At 44.6% G+C, this 22,836-nt stretch overlaps 1 protein-coding gene across 4 annotated transcripts in view; it reads left to right on the top strand.

Moving 5' to 3' along the window:
• plxnb3 (plexin B3) overlaps window positions 1-19,090 on the top strand; it is a 65,405-nt gene extending 46,315 nt beyond the window's left edge. For all 4 annotated transcript variants that reach the window (XM_023957034.2, XM_023957036.2, XM_004086391.5 and 1 more), the window contains 28 exons: window positions 2,272-2,385; window positions 4,068-4,158; window positions 4,318-4,487; window positions 4,560-4,711; window positions 6,203-6,308; window positions 6,406-6,542; window positions 6,653-6,829; window positions 7,347-7,512; window positions 7,609-7,740; window positions 7,824-7,928; window positions 8,003-8,164; window positions 8,392-8,543; window positions 9,568-9,668; window positions 9,744-9,961; window positions 10,036-10,214; window positions 10,685-10,751; window positions 10,834-10,980; window positions 11,090-11,170; window positions 11,254-11,332; window positions 11,421-11,524; window positions 11,628-11,709; window positions 12,491-12,657; window positions 12,751-12,911; window positions 13,011-13,158; window positions 13,235-13,299; window positions 16,512-16,587; window positions 16,965-17,039; window positions 17,219-19,090. In XM_023957034.2, coding sequence (XP_023812802.1) covers window positions 2,272-2,385; window positions 4,068-4,158; window positions 4,318-4,487; window positions 4,560-4,711; window positions 6,203-6,308; window positions 6,406-6,542; window positions 6,653-6,829; window positions 7,347-7,512; window positions 7,609-7,740; window positions 7,824-7,928; window positions 8,003-8,164; window positions 8,392-8,543; window positions 9,568-9,668; window positions 9,744-9,961; window positions 10,036-10,214; window positions 10,685-10,751; window positions 10,834-10,980; window positions 11,090-11,170; window positions 11,254-11,332; window positions 11,421-11,524; window positions 11,628-11,709; window positions 12,491-12,657; window positions 12,751-12,911; window positions 13,011-13,158; window positions 13,235-13,299; window positions 16,512-16,587; window positions 16,965-17,039; window positions 17,219-17,323 — 3,519 coding nt within the window. In that variant the 3' untranslated portion in view covers window positions 17,324-19,090. The remainder of the gene's footprint in view (window positions 1-2,271; window positions 2,386-4,067; window positions 4,159-4,317; window positions 4,488-4,559; window positions 4,712-6,202; window positions 6,309-6,405; window positions 6,543-6,652; window positions 6,830-7,346; window positions 7,513-7,608; window positions 7,741-7,823; window positions 7,929-8,002; window positions 8,165-8,391; window positions 8,544-9,567; window positions 9,669-9,743; window positions 9,962-10,035; window positions 10,215-10,684; window positions 10,752-10,833; window positions 10,981-11,089; window positions 11,171-11,253; window positions 11,333-11,420; window positions 11,525-11,627; window positions 11,710-12,490; window positions 12,658-12,750; window positions 12,912-13,010; window positions 13,159-13,234; window positions 13,300-16,511; window positions 16,588-16,964; window positions 17,040-17,218) is intronic.
• Window positions 19,091-22,836: the final 3,746 nt, after the last annotated feature.

Below are 22,836 nucleotides of genomic sequence, written 5' to 3'. Positions count from 1 at the left end.
CGTGTGAGGAACTGAGACCAGGTCAAATATTTTAGTTATTTAACACCAGAGCCCCCCACCACAACCACCTAAAGAGGTTATGCAGCACACAACTTAAGCCCCTACTCCAGTTTAGATTGTTGTTATCCAGTCTGGTCCAGTTCGGTCCGTCTTGGTAGGGAACCCAATGACAGAACATGGAAGGTAATCTCAAGAAACAAGACATTTCAAGACGTGACATTAAATAAAAAAATATTACAGTATAGGCAGGTGAGACATCTGAGACAGTTGGGATATCTAGTGAAGGTTTCATTTTTGTGTGCAAAATTTGTTCTCTCCATTTGACCCATTCCCAGGGGGAGCGGTGGGCTGCAATTACAGCCGCATTTGGAAACCATTTGGTGATTAAAACAACCTAGCCCCTGAGCTATGTGTCAAGCAGGGAGGCATTGGGACTCATTATGGCTTAGCTATTGGTATGACCCATTCATCGTCTTCTTCCTCTTATCTGGAGCTGGGTCATCAGCAGAGATGACCAGTCCTTCCCCAGGGGAAACCTAAAGCCCTCACAGGTCCGATGAGAAACATTCTCCCCCCAATGCGTTCTGAATATTCCCTGGAGTCTCTTCCCATTGGAACATGCCTGGAAAACCTCTCAGAGAGACGTCCAGAAAGCATCTGAAGGACATGCTTGAGACATCTAAACTGGCTTCCCTGGATGGGGAGGAACAACGGCTCTACTACAAGCTCTTCCTGGGTGACCGAGTTCTTCATCCCATCTGGTAGGGATAGGCGGAAGAAACTAATTTGAGCCGCATGTACCTTTCGGTCAAGTAGAAACATAGATTGACCAGTCAATCCCGAGCCTTGCCTTTTGGCTCAGCTCTTTCTTTACTGTTAACAGATGAGCACAGCAACAGTATTACCTACGGCACCTATCTCCCTTTTTCCTCATTCACTCCTTCTTTCACTTGTGAACAAGACACTGGGACACTTCAACTCCTCCACTTGGTCCCAGAGCTCTCCACGTACCCAAGAGGGGCTTACCCCCTTTCTTTACAGTCGAGAGCCATGATCTTGGAAGTGCTAGTTCCTGTTGAACCGCCCCAGTGCTCAGTGAAGATTCTGGTTCAGTAAAGCCAACAAAAGAGAGGGAGGTCATGGATTCAAATCCATGCTGTGGTCTGGGACCTGATGCGTCTCTGCACAGCATTGTTGGATTGGATTGGGAGAATTAAACCACCAAATTGGTTCCAACCACTATTTAAGTCCCTCTCAGATTTCTTTCTGGTTTCGTTAAAGTCCCACTCCAATCAACTCTTTATCTGTTGTACAAGCATTCTCATTGGTCTTTAATGATCATTATGCCGTGTTTGGCCAAAATTAAAAATATAAATTAGAAATTCACCTCTGAGTTGTGGGTGGGAATGTTGGCAGGACCTAAGTAAGTGCTGATTTTTCACCATCCCATTGTTTACACCCTCTCCCTCTGGCTTACAGCCCTGTATAACCTCAACGTAAAAAATAGCAGCAATAATGTATCTATCCAGTCGTACAGTTTAGATCCAGATTCCAGCTCAGACGAAGAAAACAAAGAAGAACATGGATCGATTTGTCTGACAGTGGATGATCAGAATGGAGCAGAGGAGGAAGCTTCTCAATTGTAGTTGGCACGTGCCCCTGTCACGTGTGTGTGTGTGTGTGTGGGGGGGGGTGAAGGATCCAAAATGCAGAGGCGAGGAGGCAGGTGGTTGCAAACACAAAGCACTGCAGAGCAAAAACCAACACTCGAGGTAAACGGGCCAAAATCAGGGAAACAGACGTTAATGGACCAGCACAGGAGGAAGGCAAAGACGAGACTTAAATACACACAGAACTGACAAGACACAGATGAGAACGATCAGGAGAGATTAGGGCCAGGAAGTAAAGCTCGAAACACGCATTCAGGAAACCTTCAAAATAAAACAGGAAACAGAACTCAAAACATGACAGAACAAAAACAGAAATAAAGGCAAAGAAACCCAAACTGTGACTGCTCCTGATTCACAATGATTTAAATGAACACTCAAATACAGTTCTAATACTTTCTGTATATTTGTCCTCCATTGTAAGAAAAATGCTAAAAGAACATGTGAAAAACAACAGAAACACAATATTCATTGGAGTGGGTCATTGGAGGTTCTCCTAAGAGTCCGACTGGGTGTTTGTTCAGGTCTCATTCAGGTTTAGTAGAGCGTCTTGCTGAGTTCCACTCTGATTCTAATGAAGGTGTTTTGTGACTCTTTGTGCCAGAATGAAGGTGACTACGAGTGTGTCATTGAAATCGAGAATGTGCAGCTCAACCTGACCGCTACCGAGGAGAAAACGGCAGAAAATACTCATATCCTTACCTGCAAAAGCCAAAAGGTAACAGTCCCACACAAACAGACACCCCCAACACTTATACAATCACACACAACAAATACACATACAAAAAATACAACTGCAAGAATACATCTCCAGTTAAATTGACATCTATGACATGGCATATCGCAGTACATATTACAGACACCACAAACACCATTTGCACTGTATGATATCTCCATTCCACACACATGCCACCAGTTAGAAAAAAATCATCCTCTGCCTTCACTTAAGACCTTGCATAAACAATCCTGTCTGAAATGTTGCTCTTTTTGATAAATATGTTAATGAACATAATGACCTAATTTAGATAAAAACATAGACTGTCTCTTTGAAAGCTGGCTTGGCACAAATGTTCCTGTTATTCTGACGTAACGTTTTATTAGACACCTTGATTCATCTAGGGCCTTGTGGGGGTCACTTTAGACACCACACATACACATACACACTGCCCACAGAGGAACCCTGGGGTGGGGGGTGTATGAACCCTCACGGACCCTGAGGCCCCTTGGTTCTTCCTAAAGTTAGAACTTGCGATGAGCTTCACTCATTATGTTCCTCGCCCGTGGAACCGCCTCCCAGAAGGCCTCGGGGCCACAGAAGCTGTTCATGTTTTTAACCTGGCTTAGAGCTGAAATTTGGAAATGGATTTCTTTGAAAATGAAATTATTTTATGTATTGATACGTTATCATTCGTTTTATTCATCAGGACTGTTCTTATTAGAATAGTTATATCTCCTTTTAGTGATGTGTATTTTTTTGGGGGATCCTCCTCAGCAGTGACTAAGCCTTCTTAGGGAACAGGTTGTTGCACTGGGGACCCCCCCCCCCAGTTGCTTTCTTTGCTCGGGGCGATCCTGTAATGATCCTTCTGGGGTCAGGGGTGGGGCCGTTGCTGTGGACAGATCCCCATGGTTGGTTTTAAGGTTTGAAAAGTATTTTTAACCTGCAAAACTCTTTGTGCTGCAAATAAACGATAAGTGCTTTAGAAATAAAGTTTTGATTTATATTGATTTGCAGACACAGATGTATACACAAACTCACTCACACGAGTAGAGACAAATATACAAACACATAAAAACACAGTGAGACACACACATGTAAACACACAAACAAGAGACAAACTCACATTTACAGGCCAATGCTCACACACACCGACATACACATTCAGGGACAAAAACACACGCACACACACACAGACATAAATACAAACACACATAAAAGACACAGACATGAACACTCACAAATACAAACACACACAAACAGACATACATACACTAACATAAACACATACACAAACATACAAAAAGGCCAACAAATGAACACAAAGAGACCTACACAAACAGAGAAAGATGCACACAAAAATCCATATCCAAACTCCTCCATGTACTTGCTCAAGTACTCAAAGGAAGCATGAACACGCACACAGACAAACAGGAGTACACACACACCCTTACCTTCTTTTTTTTCAAAGATATTTTATTAGAATGTGAATTAATCAATTGCAGTTCTAAATTTGAAAAGTAGTCAATAAAACATATTCATTTGTTGTAAAATGTTTGTGTGCATCTTCTTATTGTGTGTTTACTTTTCTCTACACACTTAGCTTCTACATTTATTTGAATGTCGATGTCAAAGCTTCTTCTGCCTGTCCTTGATCCTGTTTTCTTATTCTGTCTGTGCAGTTCCACTATTCCACCAGCAGGCTGCAGTATTCAGCCCCAGTCTACCTACGTAGAGGAAACAGGCGCATTGACACACTTCCTGAACTTCAGGGTAAGAAACACCTGTGTAAGGCAGTTCTGTGTGCTTGTGTTAGAGATTTTGGACCGCTTGGTCCTACTTGGAACACAATTTAAGACTGGTCTGATCCAGATTCTATTTTCAAGTACCTTCAGCGGCACAAACACCTGTGTCTGTCTTTTCAATGTTTAGTCCACCTCTATGACTGCTCAGCTGGTCAATCAGATTGCTCACAGTGCTGGGCGGTACCTAGGGAGTACGGGTGTGTTTGGTGTCCTGGAAGACCCGCCCCCATCTGTGTTTACAACCAGTCATGCTTCAGCGAGCCTGCTGACACCTGTCCACCTCCTCAAATAACACAGGTGAGTCCAGTCCACAGGTGACTGCAAAGAAGCCGTTACTGCGGAAACTCCTGAACATCTGAATGTGTGCAGGTGGTTCCTGTCACCGGGCCTTTGGAGGGAGGGGTCCTCCTGACAATCACTGGGTCTAATCTGGGCATGAGGTACCAGGACGTGGTGGGCAGGGTTCACGTGGCAGGTGTTCCATGTGTGCCGCAGATGGAAGGTTACCAGATCTCCACCAGGTAACCCTGTCAGCTAAACTCCACCCCTAAGCTCTTAGTCCTGTCACAAAATCATTGTCCCCTGAAAACATTCTTATGTATTGTATGTGATCTCTATATTAAAAAAAAGAAATCCACTGTGCTTGAAAGGACGCCAGTGACCCGGCACGTTCACCCGCAGGGTCTTAGGGGGGCTTGAGCACGTGCCTCGTAATAAAAAGTGCCCTAATGTAAAATGGGGGTTCCGATTTGCCGCTCCAGTCTTTGCGGCTCCGCTCGGACTCAGAGGCGGGACAGCGAGAGAATCTGCTGTCCCACGGAGGTCTGAGGACGTGACAGTAAAGCAGCTGGAACCTGAGAGTCCTGCTCTAACTTGTCACCGTCCATTGATTCAACGATCTTAAAGGAACCTAAACAGAACAAAAAAAACAAAAAGTAGAGATGGCAGATGACCTGAACTGGTAGAACAGAAAACCCGACTCTTCTACTCTCTGAATCCTCACATCAACAGTATGATATCATTAAATATGATCAATATTTCAGCATTCTGAGGATGAAAGTTGTAGGATGTCTGTGTTTAAAATATCACCATCTTTATTGATGGTGGTGATTCTGTCTGCAGCACATAAATAGCCTCCAATGTTTTATTGCTTTGATGTCTATTAGGTCTGTGATAAAGTGAACAAAATCATGTTGACAACATTTTCTTCACATAGAAGAAAAGATATTGTCTCACTTTCATCCACAGTAGCTGAGTATTTGTCTATTAGTAGTTTATTTTAAAAATTCCCGTAAATTCTGTGTTGTTTAGGACAAAAATAGTGTTTTTGCTGCCCTTTTCTGACTCTGAGCCCCTGCCCCTCTAAAATCCTGTGCACGTCACTGTGATAACATACAAAATGTGTTTGACACCATGAACTGGATATTGTTCATAAAAAGCCATTTTGAAGACTCTGGTTGTCTCCGAATTCCTTCCCTACTCACCACATTGTTGAATTCAATACAATTTTATCTGTATAGCCCAATATTTACACCAATAGTCATCTCAATGGGCTTCCATCAACATTTTCATTTTCTGAACTCAGTGGATTCATAAATATTGTAAAATGTTTCAATCTATTAGGTTTTTAGTTCCTAAAATCTGTGACCTCATATTTGTCATTAAAAAAAAAACAAAACAAGTGAGCATGGTGTCTGAATTGCTTTTAAAATCCAGGCCACCAGGTTGTCTACATAGTCTTCTAGCCGTTATGGAGTAGGGCAGGAATTCAGACCCAGGGTCCAATTGTACTGCAGCACTGCTGGTTATTGTCAAGCAGCACAGAACGACGCACCGCTAGGAGGAGATTTTGGTTCAACTGCACACAGCGCAGAGACTGTGGCGCTCTGTGTGCGTGCACAAGCTTTGTCAGGGTGACTGGCCGAATCAGAAGGATGTTCTAGATTTATGCAAGAATTAAAAGTCAAGTCCTGCTCAAAGACATGTCCCCACCTTTGCCTTACCTTTGTTAGGGTTGTGTGTGAGCTGCAGCCCAGTGGGAAGCAGAGGGTGGGGCCGGTCTCGTTTTCTATGGGAACAAGTCTGCCTGGAGGTTCCACACAGATTTTCACCTATCAGGTAAAACCAAGACGTGTGACCAGACCCCAAGTCCAGACTATGTGTGCAACATCGTCTGTGCAACCAGTAACTGAATCCAGGGGTGGTTTCTCCTCAGGACCCCCACTTACTGGATCTTGTTCCTGACAAAGGTCCAGTCTCAGGAGGAACCAGAGTGAGCATTAGAGGGCGCCACCTGCTGACAGGTCAAATGTCAGACCTGAGTGTCTTCTTGGGTCCTTGGCCCTGCCGTATGTGAGTACTGCACTGGTTCAGCAGCTTTTAATTCGAACCAAACACTGGGCTCAACCTCGCCTGGTGCCTCCATGTTTCATCTCCTAACCTCCTCCACTGTGTGTTTTCAGCCTGGGGGAGGTGAACGACACCAGGCTGGTGTGTCAGACTGGATCTAGTAACCAGACTGGGGAGGTTCCAGTTTGGGTTTTGTTTGGAAAAGCTAAGCGAACGGTTCCGAAGCGTGCCTTTCGTTACCTTGATGACCCCATGATCACGGACGCCATGCCAGCTGAGAGCTTCTGCGCGTAAGAACTTGTCAGTCTGTGGTTTCTTGCTGTTGGAGGTTGAGGTTTCACTTCAACATTTGTTTTTGCTTCCAACTCCAAAGTGACATCATCACATTTATTGGTTGTAAATTCAAGATAGACATCTGATTTGTTTCTCTGGATTTTAATGTTTTATTTCATTTCTTTGTAAGAAAGATTCACACAGCCACAATGCTAAACAAACTTTTTGGGGGTGTTTTTTAACTTCAAATGACATTTTTACATCAGACGTTGCTGCAGAGTTAGCAACAGATGTCACTTTAGTTAGGTTAGCGGAGGTTTCCATCAGGCTGCAGCAGATGGACTTTCATAAATGTGGAAAGCTCTCTTCTCTCTGAACGTTCGGATACGTTTAGGATAAACATTGGAGACTGCTCTCATGTAAACGCAAACCGCGCTTACCGGTCTGATCTTTGTTTTGACCTGGCAGTTGTGCTTCTGTGAAAAACAGTGGCTTTTTTAAAGCAACGCCCTGACAACAGCTTACTGTCTTCAGCGGTGGGCGCATCATTGTGGTAACGGGCAGGAATCTGGACGTTGTGCAGCAGCCAATCATGTCAGTGTGGGTGGAGCCTCAGGAGGTGCAGAGAGTCAAACGCAAAAGACGAGTGGCTTTTCTCACCGCCAAACAGCAGCTGGTCTTCAACAGCACAATGGCGACGGTGAGGCAAGCCCATTGATGAGACAGGATACCTGTACCTGATAGGATACCACCTGTACTTACCTGTCTCCCTTTGACCTGTCTGTCTGTCTGTCAGGTGTCAGAGCGCTGCTCTGTCCTGTCATCCTCCCAGATGACCTGTCCCACCCCCGCTGTGTTTCCAGATCTTAAAGTGAAAGGTGTTTGGTTTCAGCTGGACAATGTCCAAGTCCACTTCGAAAGCATCAAGGTACCCGTCAGTCCGCCCACCAGTCTGTGATCAGGCCTGTCTGTGAACTGACCTGTCTGCCTCTCCACCTGTCTGTCTTTCAGGGTAAAAGCTTCACCTATTATCCAAACCCAAAGCTTTTCCCCCTAAACAGTGAAGCTGCAGATGTCCCATATCATTTCAAACCTGGAGGAGTGATCGCTGTGGAGGTACGGTAAAACCAGCGGCTCTGAGCCCCAACAGTTCCTCCCACCTAACCTCCTACTCTTCTGCTGTCCTGCAGGGTCGGGACCTGACTAGAGCCATGGGTAGAAGGGAAGTGATAGCTCGGCTTGGGGACCAGAAGTGTGAGGTGAAGACTTTGGACAGCACTCACCTGTACTGTGAACCCCCAGAGGTTCAGCCAATGAGTGTGGACGACGGTCACCAACTTCCAAGACTAAAGGTAACCCACTTGGAGAAGGAAGTTTGGTTTAGTGCAATTCATTTTCCACAGAGGTGTCTGTTTTTACAAAAAATAATAAATGTAGTATTTCATTAACCCTTTGTGAAAGGAAGGGGATTCACAAACCCACAGGCACTGAATCTTTGGTTTAGTTTTCCAAAAGTAAATACTGTTGAGGAGGAATTTCTTCATGACTGTGGACTGTGTGAATCTGCTTTGTCTCTCAGGTGTTCATGGGGAACCTAAAGGTGGACCTGGGGCTGGTTCAGTATGACAGTGATTCCATGCTGTCTCCTGTCCCATTGGCTGCTCAGATTGGTCTGGGGGCGGGAGCTGCTGCCATCATTCTCATGGTGCTGGTGGTCATTCTCATGTACAGGTGTGTACCTGTTCTCTGGTCCTTGGGAGAGCCTGTCCTGCAGATTTTGGGAATCAGGGGTGTTCAGTCAGTCAGCATTAGAAACAAACAGAGGAGAGAATCAGCTCTGCAGGACCGGGGTTAGAGATCACAGCTTTAAAAACAAAAGGGGAAACAGCAACTGGAGTTGAAAGTTGTACTATGTTTAAAGTCACAGAGTTGGTGTTGAACTGGGGATTTAAAGACCCAGATGGTTGTTTTTGGTGTTTTTAACATCTTGTGGCATTTTTCTGAGGATGGAGGACAAGTATTAAGAAAAATTAAGATTAAAATTGGATTTCGGAATATTTCTTTATTGAAAACATTGTTAAACCTTGAGCAGATGAAAAAAAGAGTTTGAAAAATTGTGCAGTTTTTAGTCAGCAGGCCACAGTCTCCCTGCTCCGCCACACTCTTATCATCCTCCTGCAGACAAATAGATCCATGTACGTCTTTGTTTTCCTCGTCTGAGCTGGAATCTGGATCTAAGCTGTACGGCTGGATCTGCAATATTGCTGCCATTTTTGTTGCACCGCTAAGGTTATGTTGAGGTTGTACAGCCCATAAGCTAGGGGGAGAGAGTGTACACAGAGGGATGTTGGGAAATGAAGGGAGGCTTACTCTGGGCCAACAGTCCCACCCACAACTCAGAGGAGAATTTCTGATTAACTCCTGTCGCTCTGCAGAAACTATGTCGTGAAAACAGTTTTTTTTTTAATTTGGCAAAAATCATCATAATTAAAATACCAGCAAGAATGCTTTGAGGACAGATCAAAAGATGATCCGAGTGGGACTTTAAGGTTAAATCTCACTGTTCCAGCTGTTTGCTTCAGGGTAAGGAACTCTTAATGTTACAGCATATTAAGACTGTGATGAACTGGTTTGGAACCCCACTGTGCTCCAGTACACAATCCAATTTAAATATCCAGGCTGCATTAAGGATCAGTAACCTGCAGTGGGTTATGCTCGGATCAAATGCTGTATTCCACTGCTGTGTTTTGTGCAGGAGGAAGAGCAAACAGGCTCTCAGAGATTACAAGAAGGTCCTGCTTCAGTTGGAAACTATGGAGATCAACGTTGGAGATCAGTGCCGCAAAGAGTTCACTGGTACACCAAGCCCAGTTTTTACAGTCCTGACTTTGTTTATTCAGGCTGTTCTTTAACTTTCTCGTTTCCCTGCAGACCTGATGACCGAGATGATGGATCTGAGCAGTGATGTTGGGGGTCCTGGGCTTCCTTTGCTGGACTACAGGGTCTATGCAGAGAGAGTCTTCTTTCCAGGCCAACAGATGGCGCTCCTTAGCCGGCAACTAGATCTGCCAGAGTCCAGAAGGCTGACCGTGGAACAAGGCCTTCAGCAGCTCATTAACCTGCTTAACAATAGACTCTTCCTCACTAGGGTGGGTATTGGTGCTTTAGACCTGTTGAGTCTGGACCTGCAACGTCACCTGAGCCACTGTGTTGTGTGTCATAGTTCATCCACACTCTGGAGGCCCAGCAGGGTTTCTCTCAGAGAGACCGGGGCTACGTGGCCAGCCTGCTCACAATAGCTCTGCACGACAAGCTGGAGTACTTTACAGAGGTCATGAAGAGTCTGCTGCAGGACCTGGTGCAGCAGTATGTCACCAAAAACCCCAAGCTCATGCTGCGCCGGTATGAAAAACACGCACAGAGTACACTTACCCGTCCCACTGGTTCTGTTCTGCAGCACTGATTGTGGTGCATAAGACACACTTCAACTAGTTAAAGGGCTCCTAAGCTTTTGGATTTTTAGAATTGGTCTAGCCTATCCCGAAACCATAAAAAGCAATCAAGTTATTGGGGTGCACAGTTTAGGTTTGTGGTTCCAAACCAAATTTCAAATAGACTTCATACTTTAATCTGGTTCTGGTTCATACACCAACCTTTGCCAATCTGATTTGGTTATGGAATAGCAGACTGTTTTAAGGGTTGTGTGGATTGAAAAAGAGGCCAAAAGCAAAACAATAAAATCTCAAAAATAAGCTGAAGTGCCTCTTAGCAAACTGTCAGGGCTGGGAAGTACTGTGATTGGGTCATCTGATAAAGCAGGCGAACGTTCTGGACCTGTCCGTCTGACTTACCTGTCCTGTACTATCTTCCAGGACAGAAACAGTTGTTGAAAAGATGTTGACCAACTGGATGTCCATCTGCCTCTACTCCTTTCTCAAGGTAACTGCCTTCATGCATGTCTATGGGCTCGACTATTTCATTGTTCAACTGCCTGTCTCACCCTTACCTGTCTGTCTGCCAGGAGGTGGCAGGTGAGCCACTCTACATGCTCTACCGGGCCATAAAGTACCAGGTAGACAAGGGTCCGGTGGATGCTGTGACAGGAAAGGCCAAGCGGACGCTAAACGACAGCCACCTGCTGCGAGAGGACATCGATTACTGTGCCATGGTAACCATGGATACAACTATTGTCTGTGCAGCACATCATTGGTTTATTTACAACTGGAAAAGTGGGTGTTCAGAACGTACCTGTCCATCTCTGCACCTGTGTGTCTCAGACTCTAACTGTCTTGGTGAAGAACGGGGTGGAGGTTCAGCCATGTCCTGTTAAAGTCCTCGACGTTGACACCATCACACAGGTGACCGCCTGTTGGTCCGCTGGGTTGTCTGTCATCGTTTCACCTGGTTGTTTTTTTCACCTCTGCCTGTCCCACATGTTTAGGTGAAAGATAAAATCTTGGATCAGGTCTACAGAGGAGCGCCCTTCTCTCAGAGACCTGCGGCCGACAGCCTGGATCTGGGTATTGTCTAACCTGCCGCCGCACCTTTCTTTCTGTCTGTACAGTAGTTTGGCTCAAAGCCCTTCCTCACCTGTTCTGCTTTCAACAGAGTGGCGTTCGGGTCAGGCTGGTCATCTGACCCTTTCAGATGATGATGTCACAGCAATTGTTCAGGGTCACTGGAAACGCCTTAACACGCTGCAGCACTACAAGGTGAGAACCTACCGCTGAATTTGTCCGCCTCCTTTGCTTCCAGGTTGGAAAGATGAAGCAGGCTCCTCCATGTCTGTTCACATCCTGGTCTGCTCTTCCTCAGGTTCCTGATGGGGCCACTGTGGCTCTGATTCCTCGATCACAGAGTTCAGGAGGAATCAGTCAGGTTTTCCAGACTGGAGAGAGTAAGAACACAACACATCCAAGCAACGGGGAACACAGCGAACACAAACACTTTCAGAAGCATCTGAATATTAGAAACCTCAAACTCCACAGAAAACAGAACAACAGTAACTGTCTTGAAGTTCAGTTTTCTCAACATTTGACCACTCATCCGGGTGGCTTCATCCGTCTGAATGAGAACACTCCCTAAAATGCCTAAAAACTAACATGAGGAGAAAAACAAACTGCATAAAATATAAGCAAAGGCTGTAAGTATCAACATTCAAGAATCCTAGGAAACAATGTCATTAGCGGCGTATTCATTTCTGTGTTACTGTCATCAATGTACTTTATGAAGGTTTTACAGGACACAGGGAAATCTTTGAATGATTCTGACTGAACAGTGGTCAGTAGGAACATGTTTTCCATAACATGAGCAATAAGTGTGTTCACTTCTGTGTGAGTTACTGGGCTGTATCCAGTTTGTCTAGTTTTAATAGTGTTGCTTTGTCACCGGAGCACACGGTGTCTTGTGAGAGATTAGATTTGAAGGGCTTCAGACTGATGAGTGTTGGAATTGTTTTGTTCCAGCACACAACATGAATTTGGCGTAAACATTTGTTCCTATTGTCTGAATTAAAAGTAAAAGTGTCGATATTTCCAGCCTGAAAACGCGACTTCTGTCATTAACACTTCCTGTTGTTTGAATCCAGGTGGCTGCGCTGCACGTGCACATTTTGGAGAATGTCAGCATGCCCCACCCATTTTACTTCCTACCAAATCATGATTTCTATGCTACCATAGAAACGCCAATGCTGGAGGGCGAGGAGGAGGAAGGTTTCCGTTTGTGGCACCTGGTGAAGAGCAGTGAAGATCCAGAAATCCCAAAACACAGGAAGAGCAGCATGAGGGAGAGGGAGAGGGCCAAAGCCATACCCGAGATTTACCTGACCCGGCTGCTGTCCATGAAGGTAACATCACACAAACACATGCTTGGCTTACAGCAACGCTTATCTGATACGCTGACCACCTGTACGTCTTTCTTGACCTGGGGATCCTCACAGGGAACACTACAGAAGTTTGTGGATGATGTCTTTGTGGCCATCCTCAATACAAAGCGTCCCCCTCCCATTGCTGTCAGGTTCTTCTTCGACTTTTTGGATGACATGGCTGAGAAACACGGGATTGATGATCCAGACACTGTCCACATCTGGAAGACTAACAGGTGAGCATCACATCTCACATCTAGGCTATTATTATTATTATGTATCTGGCTGTGAATGCCTGCTTGAACTGCCGATTTGACCTTTCTGTTTTTCCCCAGTCTCCCTCTGAGGTTCTGGGTCAACATTCTGAAGAATCCACAGTTTGTTCTGGATGTTCAGATCACAGACAGCATTGACGCCATCCTGTCTGTCATTGCTCAGACGTTCATCGACTCATGCACGACCTCTGAACACAAAGTTGGACGGGTTAGCTTTGTTTGTCTTTTAGCCCGCTCAAAGTCCCAGTGTCACAAAGCTTCATATTAATCTTTTGTCCAACCAGGACTCTCCGGTAAACAAACTCCTGTATGCCAGAGAGATTCCAAGATACAAACAGCTAGTGGAGAGGTAAGACTGCCTTCCTCAAACACTAAAACCTTAAATTCTAAAGTTTAAACTCACAAGATTGTGTAAGAGCAACTACAGAATGCAAGAGTCCAACTGCTCTCAAAGGATTGAGTTTCAAATCCTTGGCTGTGTTCGGAGCTTAGCCTAACTTCTTGGTAACGGTTTATAATAAGAGTCCTCTTATTATGAAACGGTACCTAAACTACTAATAGATAACTACTCAGCTATGATACCTGTGTAGGGGAAAGTGATACAATTGTCATTTTTTATTGAAACAAATTGTTGTCAACATGAGTTTGTTCATTTCATCACAGACTAACAAAACATCACAGCAATAAACCACTGGAGACTATTTATGTTGTCACAATGTGATACAGACACAATCAACATGAATCAAACTGAAGCACCCCAAGGGCTCTAAGTGTGCATGTGCCTCCCAAACACTTTAATATAACAGATAATAGAAAACCATAGAGGTGCAGATTTTTTTTCCTCAAGCGCTGTGGCAACGTTGGCCACACAGAGGAAGTGACATAATATTTGCGCATGCGCAGACTGATTGGGTAGCAACAGAGCAGCAGAAGAGGCGGAGCTTCAGAGGAGCTTCCTGAGTAACCTGGAGCTTGAGGAGCTGCTGACAGCGATGAACTTCCTCTTCTATGAGGAAACCAGCACATGGCTTACATCCCGTATGCTTAGATGTCTTTAACTCCACCATCAGAGCTGAGCAGATATCTACTATAGTTTTTCTGCAGTTATATGTTGTCAGCAACTTGATTGAAGTAGCTTTTATTGTTTTTATAAAGATCATGGAAAATTGGTCACCATCCTTTATATAAACAATTAAATCAACATTTCAAAAATCCAGGATGACATAAAAAATAACTTCAACATCTGGGAGCGTGTAGCCTCTGGAAGACAGTATTGGTCTTTGGGTTCAGTGGTTTTTGCCTTTGAACTTCTCTCACCACTGATTCTGTGTCCCGGGTGACGCAGCAATGACACAGGAGAGAGGCAGGATGGGTTCTGGTTCAAAGGAAGTCAGAGTCCAAGGAATATAGTCAAGAGGCAGCATCAGATTTCTAGTTCTTTATTCCAGTTCTGAAGGGAACAGTATAAGTGAGGCGGTAGAGAAACAAAGACCCTCTGGCGTTTCCCGTCTTTCAGATAAGAAAGGTCCTTATGGTCAGTCCAGATTGTGAATGGGTGTTCCGCTCCTAGAGCCAAAGTCTGTTTTCTTTAAGCACCAGTTTAATGGCTAGTAGCTCCTTGTACCTTAAGTTGTAGTTTTTACAGATGAGGTCAGTTTGCTGGAGAAGAAAGCACATGACTGTTAGGAGAGTCAGAAAAATATGTAGTCGGACTGATTCCTGGAAAAAATCAAGATCAAGTTATAAGAAAACAAAGAGGTACGAAGAACGTTGTTCACCATGACTTGAAAGACTGGTGGGGCATCAGTTAGACCAAATGGCAGAACCAAGCATTTCAAATGTTGAAAGCCGTCTTCCATCCAGTGACGTGCGGTGAGGTTGATGGCTGGTGAGGCACCGACTCCTCTGGAGTCAGATTTACCATTGCAAGAACTGAATATTTCCCCATTCATCCAACAGCAGGTAACAGCATATAAGATACACACAAGAAGAGATTTGTCCTACAGAGAATATTTCTTTTATAGACATGGATAGAACACTCTTCTTGTGTATAAATTATTCATATATACTGTAAACTAATTAAAGCATACAGATGTGTTCAGCACACAATTCATTTTAAACCTTCAGTAACTATTTCTGGTATTTTTCCAACTTGAAATTCTGGTGCTTTAACCAGTGTTATCAAATGTTGTCTATGTTGAAACAGTGTGTGTAATCTATTTGGATACACATACGTTTTTGCGCTTTATATATGATATGCCAAATCTGGTCCTTGCGATCTACCACCCTCCCTGTTTTCCAGGTTTCTCTACATTGCACTCTACTGGTTAGTTTATGCCTTAGTCACATGCACTGGCATAGTGGGTTGACCCATACAGGTGCTACGGTTGGTGCTACGGTACAGGTGCTGGGTTGTCCAGACAGGTAGAGGGTCGTTGAGAGATCAGAGAGTGCAGCTGCATCTTAAGAGGAGAACAAGTGCAGGGGGCGGCAGTGGCTGAGGCGGTTGAGCAGATAAACCAATGATCGAAGGGTCAGTGGTTTGATCCCTGCTCCCCCCAGTCACTGTGTCCTTGGGCAAGACACTTCACCCTCCCTGTTTCCATTGTGGTTCCACTGGTGGGTGAATGCGTATGAATGTCCCGGTGATGGTCAGAGGCAGGAACTGGCAGCCACGCCTCTGTCAGCATGCCTCATGAAAATGGAACGTACCATTATTCTGAGTGAGGTAAATGTATTCTGAAATATTTGTAAGGATAATGTACGATGCTGTCGTACGGTGCCCCTTACACTATACTCCAGTCATTAGTAATGTGCATCCACTGGCTCCTTACTGAACGCATGCAAATGCTGCACAGACTCGGTGTTAATGTGAGACAGAGGTTAGTGTCCACAAAAACTACACTCTGTCTAATTTCTTGATTTCTAACCAGCACAAAGCTTGCAAGGGGTGTGCATTTATCACTTGAACAGCACTAACCCTTACTGTGTGCAGGGGGTTACTGTGTTTGGAGGGGTTGAAAAAAGGAAAAATTACAATACGCCTGCATCTCAACTATTTTACTTTACTTATTACCCTTGCACATTGCACAAGTGGTTGGTATGACCTGTCGCCCTCAGCATGCCCATAGAAAATGGGCATGCTGAGGGCGACAGGTCAGGCGACAACACTGGAAAACCTGGAAAACAGGGAGGGTGGAAAACAGGGAGGGTGGCGACAGGTGCATGAACATTTTCTCTCCACGTGCTCACTGGGTGGTCTACGACTTTCAAATTCCCACAATGATTCGCCCATTATTTGCCTGCCCCTCTCCACCTGTAACGGCAGTTGTGACTAAGGCATCACCCGGGTGTCTCATCCTTCTGATTGGCTGAACACACCTGATCAAGTAATCAGCAGCAATAAGTCCAGGGAGAGCTGGGAAACCGGCAGTAGATCTTGAGAATCAGAGTTGGGCAGTCCTGCTCTAGTTGGAAGTTCCAAACACTTTTTACTGCAGCTGTCAGCGAATCACAAATAAACACAGTAATACATGTGTGTGTGTGTGTGTGTGTGTCTAGGTATTACAGTGACATCCGCAGTGCTGCATCAGGATGTTACCAGGAGATGAACTCCTATCTGACTGAGCTTTCAGGGGTTAGTAAACACAAACCTATGTCAAACATTTGCAACACTTTGACCACACCCTTTTGTTGTCACTTTTCTGTACATGCCTGTTTGTTTGTTCCAGCTTTACTGCACCTGTCTGACCATGCCTGTCTGTCTTTACCCGTCTGTCTGCATCTGCCTCACTGCTCCTGTTTCTGTCAGTATGCACATCCACCTGTCTAGCTACCCCTGTCTGTGTGCACCTGCACCTGTCTGTTTTCACTTGTCTCTCAGTCTGCACCTATCTAGCTCCATCTTTGCATCTTGACCCAAATGTCTGCACGAATTGTCTGTGCCTGTCTGCCCACACCAGTTTGTGTTTGTCTGTCTGCATCATCTGTCTCACTGGATCTGTCTGTCCGCAGAGTTTTGCATCAGAGATGAACAGCGTTGTCGCCCTCCACGAACTTTACAAGTACATCAGCAAATATTACGACCAGGTAACTCACACAGGTCAAGTAACCTCACACCTTTTGTGTCTTTCTCTTGAAATTGTTCTGCGTGGCTGCATTTCTCCAAGTCTTCTGGAACTGTCCTGTTGAAGTCCAAATTAACACATTTAACCTGAAGAGGACATCACAGCTGGTGTGAGAAACTGAATGGCCGTCTCTCTCATCAGGTCATCATGTCCTTGGAGGAGGATGCCTCGGGTCAGAAGATGCAGCTGGCGTACCGACTGCAGCAGGTTGCCGCCCTGGTGGAAAACAAAGTCACTGACCTCTGATCAACGTGTGCAGAGGAGAAAAGGATGCAGAACCTGGATTCAAGCAAGAAACAGAACTGGGACTTAGTGTGTGGACGCACATGCATATGTGTGTGTGCATCAGTGTGCATGTGTGTGTGAGTTGTGTAATTATCTTATATTAGGAGGTTACAGTCAGACATGGTGATTCCGTCACTCAGCAGCAGCTCTTAATCTCATCTATTAGATGTAAAACGAGTTGGATTAACTTTAAATTACAATTAAATTTGTGTTGATTTTAAAATAGCATTAAGCTAAATAAGCCGACCTGACACCAGCCTGACCACGACAATCTATCCAATGAATAATCAGGGAATAATGTCACCTGCTGCCTTGGACTACATTTCCCAGAACACTCTGCTGTTTGTGAGCCAAAAAGCACAACTTAAATAATTTTTGCTATGATCTTCTCTATTGCTCATCTGAGACAAAGCTGATCTCAGATCTGCTGTTTTGTATATTTTGACTTTTCTACCTGAGCCGGCAGTTCTTAGATGTTCCGAGAGCAATTCTAGGCAATAAGGGAATCCGAATCAGGGAGCTTTTCCTTCCTCCACATCTCAGTGTGATTCCAGTTTCTTTACTCTGCACATGTGAACGCGTCTAAACATCCTCTTTGCTCCATTTCTGTATATTAAAAGCTTGAGGTGTCTAAACAGGTCAGCTGGAAGTCTGACTGATGCTCCGTTGTTCTACACAACCCTGTCTGTCATTGCAGCTTCTTATTAGTAAAGCCCCCCTGATCCAAGTTATGAGTAGTCAGTAGATTTAAAAAGTTGGAGTAACAAACCAGACGGTAGTCCTATAGGCCCAGATTTGGACACTACTGACGATGTTCTGTTATTGGACAGATTTCTGACAGGAAGTTTTTGTGGGAAATAAAGGAAGAGGAGATCTATTACAAGAGGAAACACTGTTACCGTAGACTAAATGTATTTTGGAATGAGAGTTCTGCCAGCTGCTGCGCTTGTGGAGCAGGCTGGTGAGCAGTGTGAGCAGAGCCACTCCTAACCAGAGCAACACTTCTATTTTTAGACGAGACACTGACTTCACGTGGAATAACGTTAAACTTGAACGTCGAAGCTGCCGGTATTCGACGCTAAAAAAGCAATCTGTGATCTAATTGTGAGTGTGCGTGTTTGTGTGTGTGTTTTAGCTAGACACTAACTTATTGTGTGTTTATATTTATCAACTCCAGCTGTGCCTTCACTGCTGCAGCTATGTGGCGGTGTTTGTTTTTATTGGTAGCTGTTTCGCTTATCTGTCCCAATGCATGATGGGAACTACAAATCCTATGGACTCGATACAACAGGGAAATGAAAAGACCCAGAACAACAGTGGAGCAGACCCAGTTCTGCAGCTTCCTTCTTTTTTTGATGTTCCTTTCTGTGTTTGTAGTTGGTAGTTCTTGATCTCGTAGAGTTCTGCATGCCTTGATGATGACGGTTCATGGTGCTCTCTTCTTTCTTTTCATTGTTTATAAATCAGGGGGCGGGACTTACGGCCTGCCATGTTCCTTTGTACAGTTCTGTACTGTGCTCTGATTGGTGAAGCTCTGCTCGATGCCGTTTTCTACAGGAGTTTGACATCCATGTGAGGAAGCTGTTCTACCAGCTGTGTGCAGTTTGTTAATGATGTGTACATATATCTGTCTGAGGAAGAGGTGATGGCTCGCCCTCAAATAAGGTTTTATTATGAAAAGACCAAACTCATTTTGTATGATAAAAAATAAAGTTATAATTTTAACTACTTTGTAAGTTGTCAAAGTCAAATAACCAAAAAAAAAACTCTTTTCTTGCAAATGTTCTTTTTCATCTCATAAACAGGCATATTTATGATCTTTATTTGTGAAGATGAGGAGGCCAGTTCATCATGTTAATTTTCAGAAGAACGTCAGAGGAACTGCATCGGAGGAACTTAAGGAACATCTGAAGCTGTTTAACCCTTGTGCTATCCTATGACCCCACCCTTACATTGACGTGTTCTCCCTACCATGACAAAGGTGGAAAGATTTCATGTAATCCATGGACACCAGTGAAGATCACAAATCATTGAAGAAAAAAGGTTCAGAGCACTGTCTAGTGGGTCTAGATGACCCAACTTCCAATTTTAAAGTGCTTAGGATAGCACAAGTTACAGGAATTTTAAAGGAGTGTCAGAATCATGAATGGTAATTTAATAAAACTTCAGGGAAAGTTTGACAGGATTTCTAAACACACATGAGGTCATTAATAAACCAGCACCAGCTAAATTCTATATTACTTTGTTTGAGTCTGAGTGGGCAAACAAACACTCTTTCAAACAGGTCTTTTTTATAGCTTTATTTAAATTGTCTGGGTTTGAAACATGAAGGCATTTTATTAAAGGCCCCAAAAGGTTTTTTTAAGCTTTTAACAGTAAACTATAAACATATGATAATATATCAGCTTTGACACACGAAAGAACGATTTTTAAAAAATGAAATGAGTTTTTTCGCAGCTATTTCATGACGTCAACCTAGAGCCGGCCTTGGCGGCGTGCCTGCGTTTCACCCTCAAAAAACAATCAATGTCCGAACCTATTGCAAAGTAATGTACACACCCGGTCCCAAGCCTGGATAAATACAGAGGGTTGTGTCAGGAAGGGCATCCGACGTAAAATTTTTGCCAAACCAAATATGTGAATCAGACCTTTGATATCTATACCGGATGGGGAGGAGTGTAGAGCCATGCGCTCCATTCCAATTCACTGCTTTCCAGTCGCACGCAGATCTGCTGTGCCACGAGGAACTGTGATAATGTTAAATAGATCTGTCGGACCAAGAATCAGGGGGGTGGAGTCACTCAGTCCTGTTCTCCATATACAGTCAGCAGGGGGGGGCTGCGTCTCAGTCTTTCATATGAACTGACTGTGGATTCAAACCCACGGTCTCCCCGTTCAACCCTTGTGCTATCCTAGGCACTTTAATATTGGGAGTTGGGTCATGTGGGGCGACAGTGGATCAGGTGGTTGAGCGGGTTGTCCAATGATCGAAGGGTTGGCAGTTCAATCCCCGCTCTCACCAGCCAAAATGTCGTTGTGTCCTTGGGCAAGACACTTAACCCTCCTTGCCTCCAGTGTGGCTCCACTGGTGTGTGAATGTGTATGAATGATCCCGGTGATGGTCAGAGGGGCCGTAGGCGCGAAATGGCAGCCACGCCTCTGTCAGTCTGCCCCAGGGCAGCTGTGGCTACAACAGTAGCTTACCATCACCAAGTATGAATGAGGAGTGAATGAATAATGGACATAATGTAAGCGCTTTGGGTGTCTTGAAAAGCGCAGATAAATCCAATCCATTATTATTATGTAGACCCACTAGACAGTGCTCTGAACCTTTTTTCTTCAATGATTTGTGATCTTCACTGGTGTCCATGGATTACATGAAATCTTTCCACCTTTATCCACCTTTGTCATGGTAGGGAGAACACGTCAATGTAAGGGTGGGGTCATCTAAGATAGCACAAGGGTCATAGGCAAAGACACTACCATTGTACCAGTGGAAATTTCCTGGAAGGGGCTGTTCCTCACTTTGTGATGTCACAGAGTGAGAACCCACTTGTTTTTGTGGGTTGGGAGGGGCAAAGAGTAGGTTTTTAGAGGAATACTCAGAAATGCTTGAATGGATCAAAATACCACTTTGGGGTTTTGAACATAAACATTATGATACACTTGAAAGCTCAAAGAGTTGATTTTGCATAATATAGTTCCTTTCAAGTATTAAAATGGAGTCTGCAGAGTTTCTTCTGCTAGCCTAAACCTCTTTAGAAAAGTGCAATCATTTTTTCCCTGTAAATATGTCATCTAAATTACCTTAAAAATGCACATCAGAATTGGTTCTCTCCATGATGTTTTAACTTGGTTCAGCTGCTGACAGTGTTGTCCATCATGGTGGAGTGTTTATTTCCTTCATATTTCAGCTCACTTGTGTTTTCAGGTGATTTAGGTCTGTATCACCATGGCTGTCCAATTCCAGGCCTCGAGGGTCGGCCTCCTGCCGGTTTTCCAGAGACCCTCTGTTATCTGCTGCTGATTACCTAGATCAGGTCTGCTTAGCCGATAAGGAGCTTCAATGGCAGGAAAATGGCGTATACTTGTGTAACGCCTTTCTTCCTACAAGGACAAAGCGCTTTACAGTCACAGACCCATTCACCCAGTTACACACACATTCACACACTGGAGGCTGCTCCACTGCCAAACACAGGCCCCCCGTCTACCACCAGAGGCAAGGTGGGGTTCAGTGTCTTGCCCAAGGACACTTCGACTCATGGGCAAGGCGGGAATCGAACCTGCAACCTCATCATGGATCGACCGCCTTACCGCTGCACCACGGCCACCATGTAGGACGACATGGAAACAGGAAAACATGTAGGACACCTATTCTGGAAGCAGAATAGGTGTCTGGAAGGACCAGGAGGAAGCAGCAGCAACAGCAGCTGCAAGAGCCATCAGCTTTCACCTGAACCAAGTGTGGCAGGAACTGTCATTCCAGAATCGGACTGCACAGCCATTCCTGGCGGTGCAGGTAGATCCACAAGGAGCTACACCATCGTCTCTCGAGACGGACAGCTGCTGACGATGATGATCTGAAAAAAAACCCACATCATGCATGGCCGTAGACCCTGCCTCTGCCCCGTGTCGCGCCCCCAGCTGTCCCCCAAGCCCCTCTGCTGGTCTATTTAAACATGTAGTTGTAGTGTTAGATAAGTGAGTTCTTCTCTAAGAGTTCTGGTAATCGCCTGTCCATCCTGGGGGAGGATCCCTCCTTTATTTGGACACCCCTGAGGTTTCTCCTTTTTTTTTCCCATAATCTGTTTTTTTAGGAGTTTTTCCTCACAGAGAAGGAAGGTCTGAGGGTAGAGATGCCCACTTTAGCTTAGTCTGTAACCATTACCTATTGAATTGTTCTTTATGATTTCATTTTTACTATACAATCACTATGAAGCCCATTGACATAATCATTGTTGTAATATTGGGCTATAGAAATAAAACTGAATCGAGGAGAGAGTGGCCAAGATAGGCTCTGGCAGCCCTGTGACCCCGAAAGGGACCAAACTGGTTTAGAAGATGAATGAATGAATGAATGAATGAATGAATGAATGAATGAATGAATGAATGAATGAATGAATGAATGAATGAGAATATGCAAACATCACAAAGAGAAGATGCAGCTGGGATTCTAACCAGTGCCTTCCTCCTGTGAACCATGACCTCTGACCATCACACCACCATGTAGCACAGTAGCAGGACGTAATGTAAGCTAAATTCATGACCGGCAGGGGGCGTGGCCAGGTGTCATACCTGCAGCTGACACATCCTGTCCTGCTCTTCAGTCTTCTGTCTGTCCTGAGGGTAAAACAAATCTCCATCTTTTAAAACTCAGTTCTGGTAGAACCTGATCCGGAACTTTTCGTCAGAATCTCCACTGGGCTTTGGCTGTTGAGGTTCTGATCAAGAAGCAGACGGAACCTTTTTAAGAC

The sequence above is a fragment of the Oryzias latipes genome, chromosome 7, assembly GCF_053564925.1.
Source record: "Oryzias latipes strain Hd-rR chromosome 7, Olatipes_Hd-rR_3.1".
Classification (NCBI taxonomy): domain Eukaryota; kingdom Metazoa; phylum Chordata; class Actinopteri; order Beloniformes; family Adrianichthyidae; genus Oryzias; species Oryzias latipes.
The sequence above is the reverse complement of the archived record's forward strand: the minus strand, read 5'-3'. Positions and strand labels throughout refer to the sequence as shown.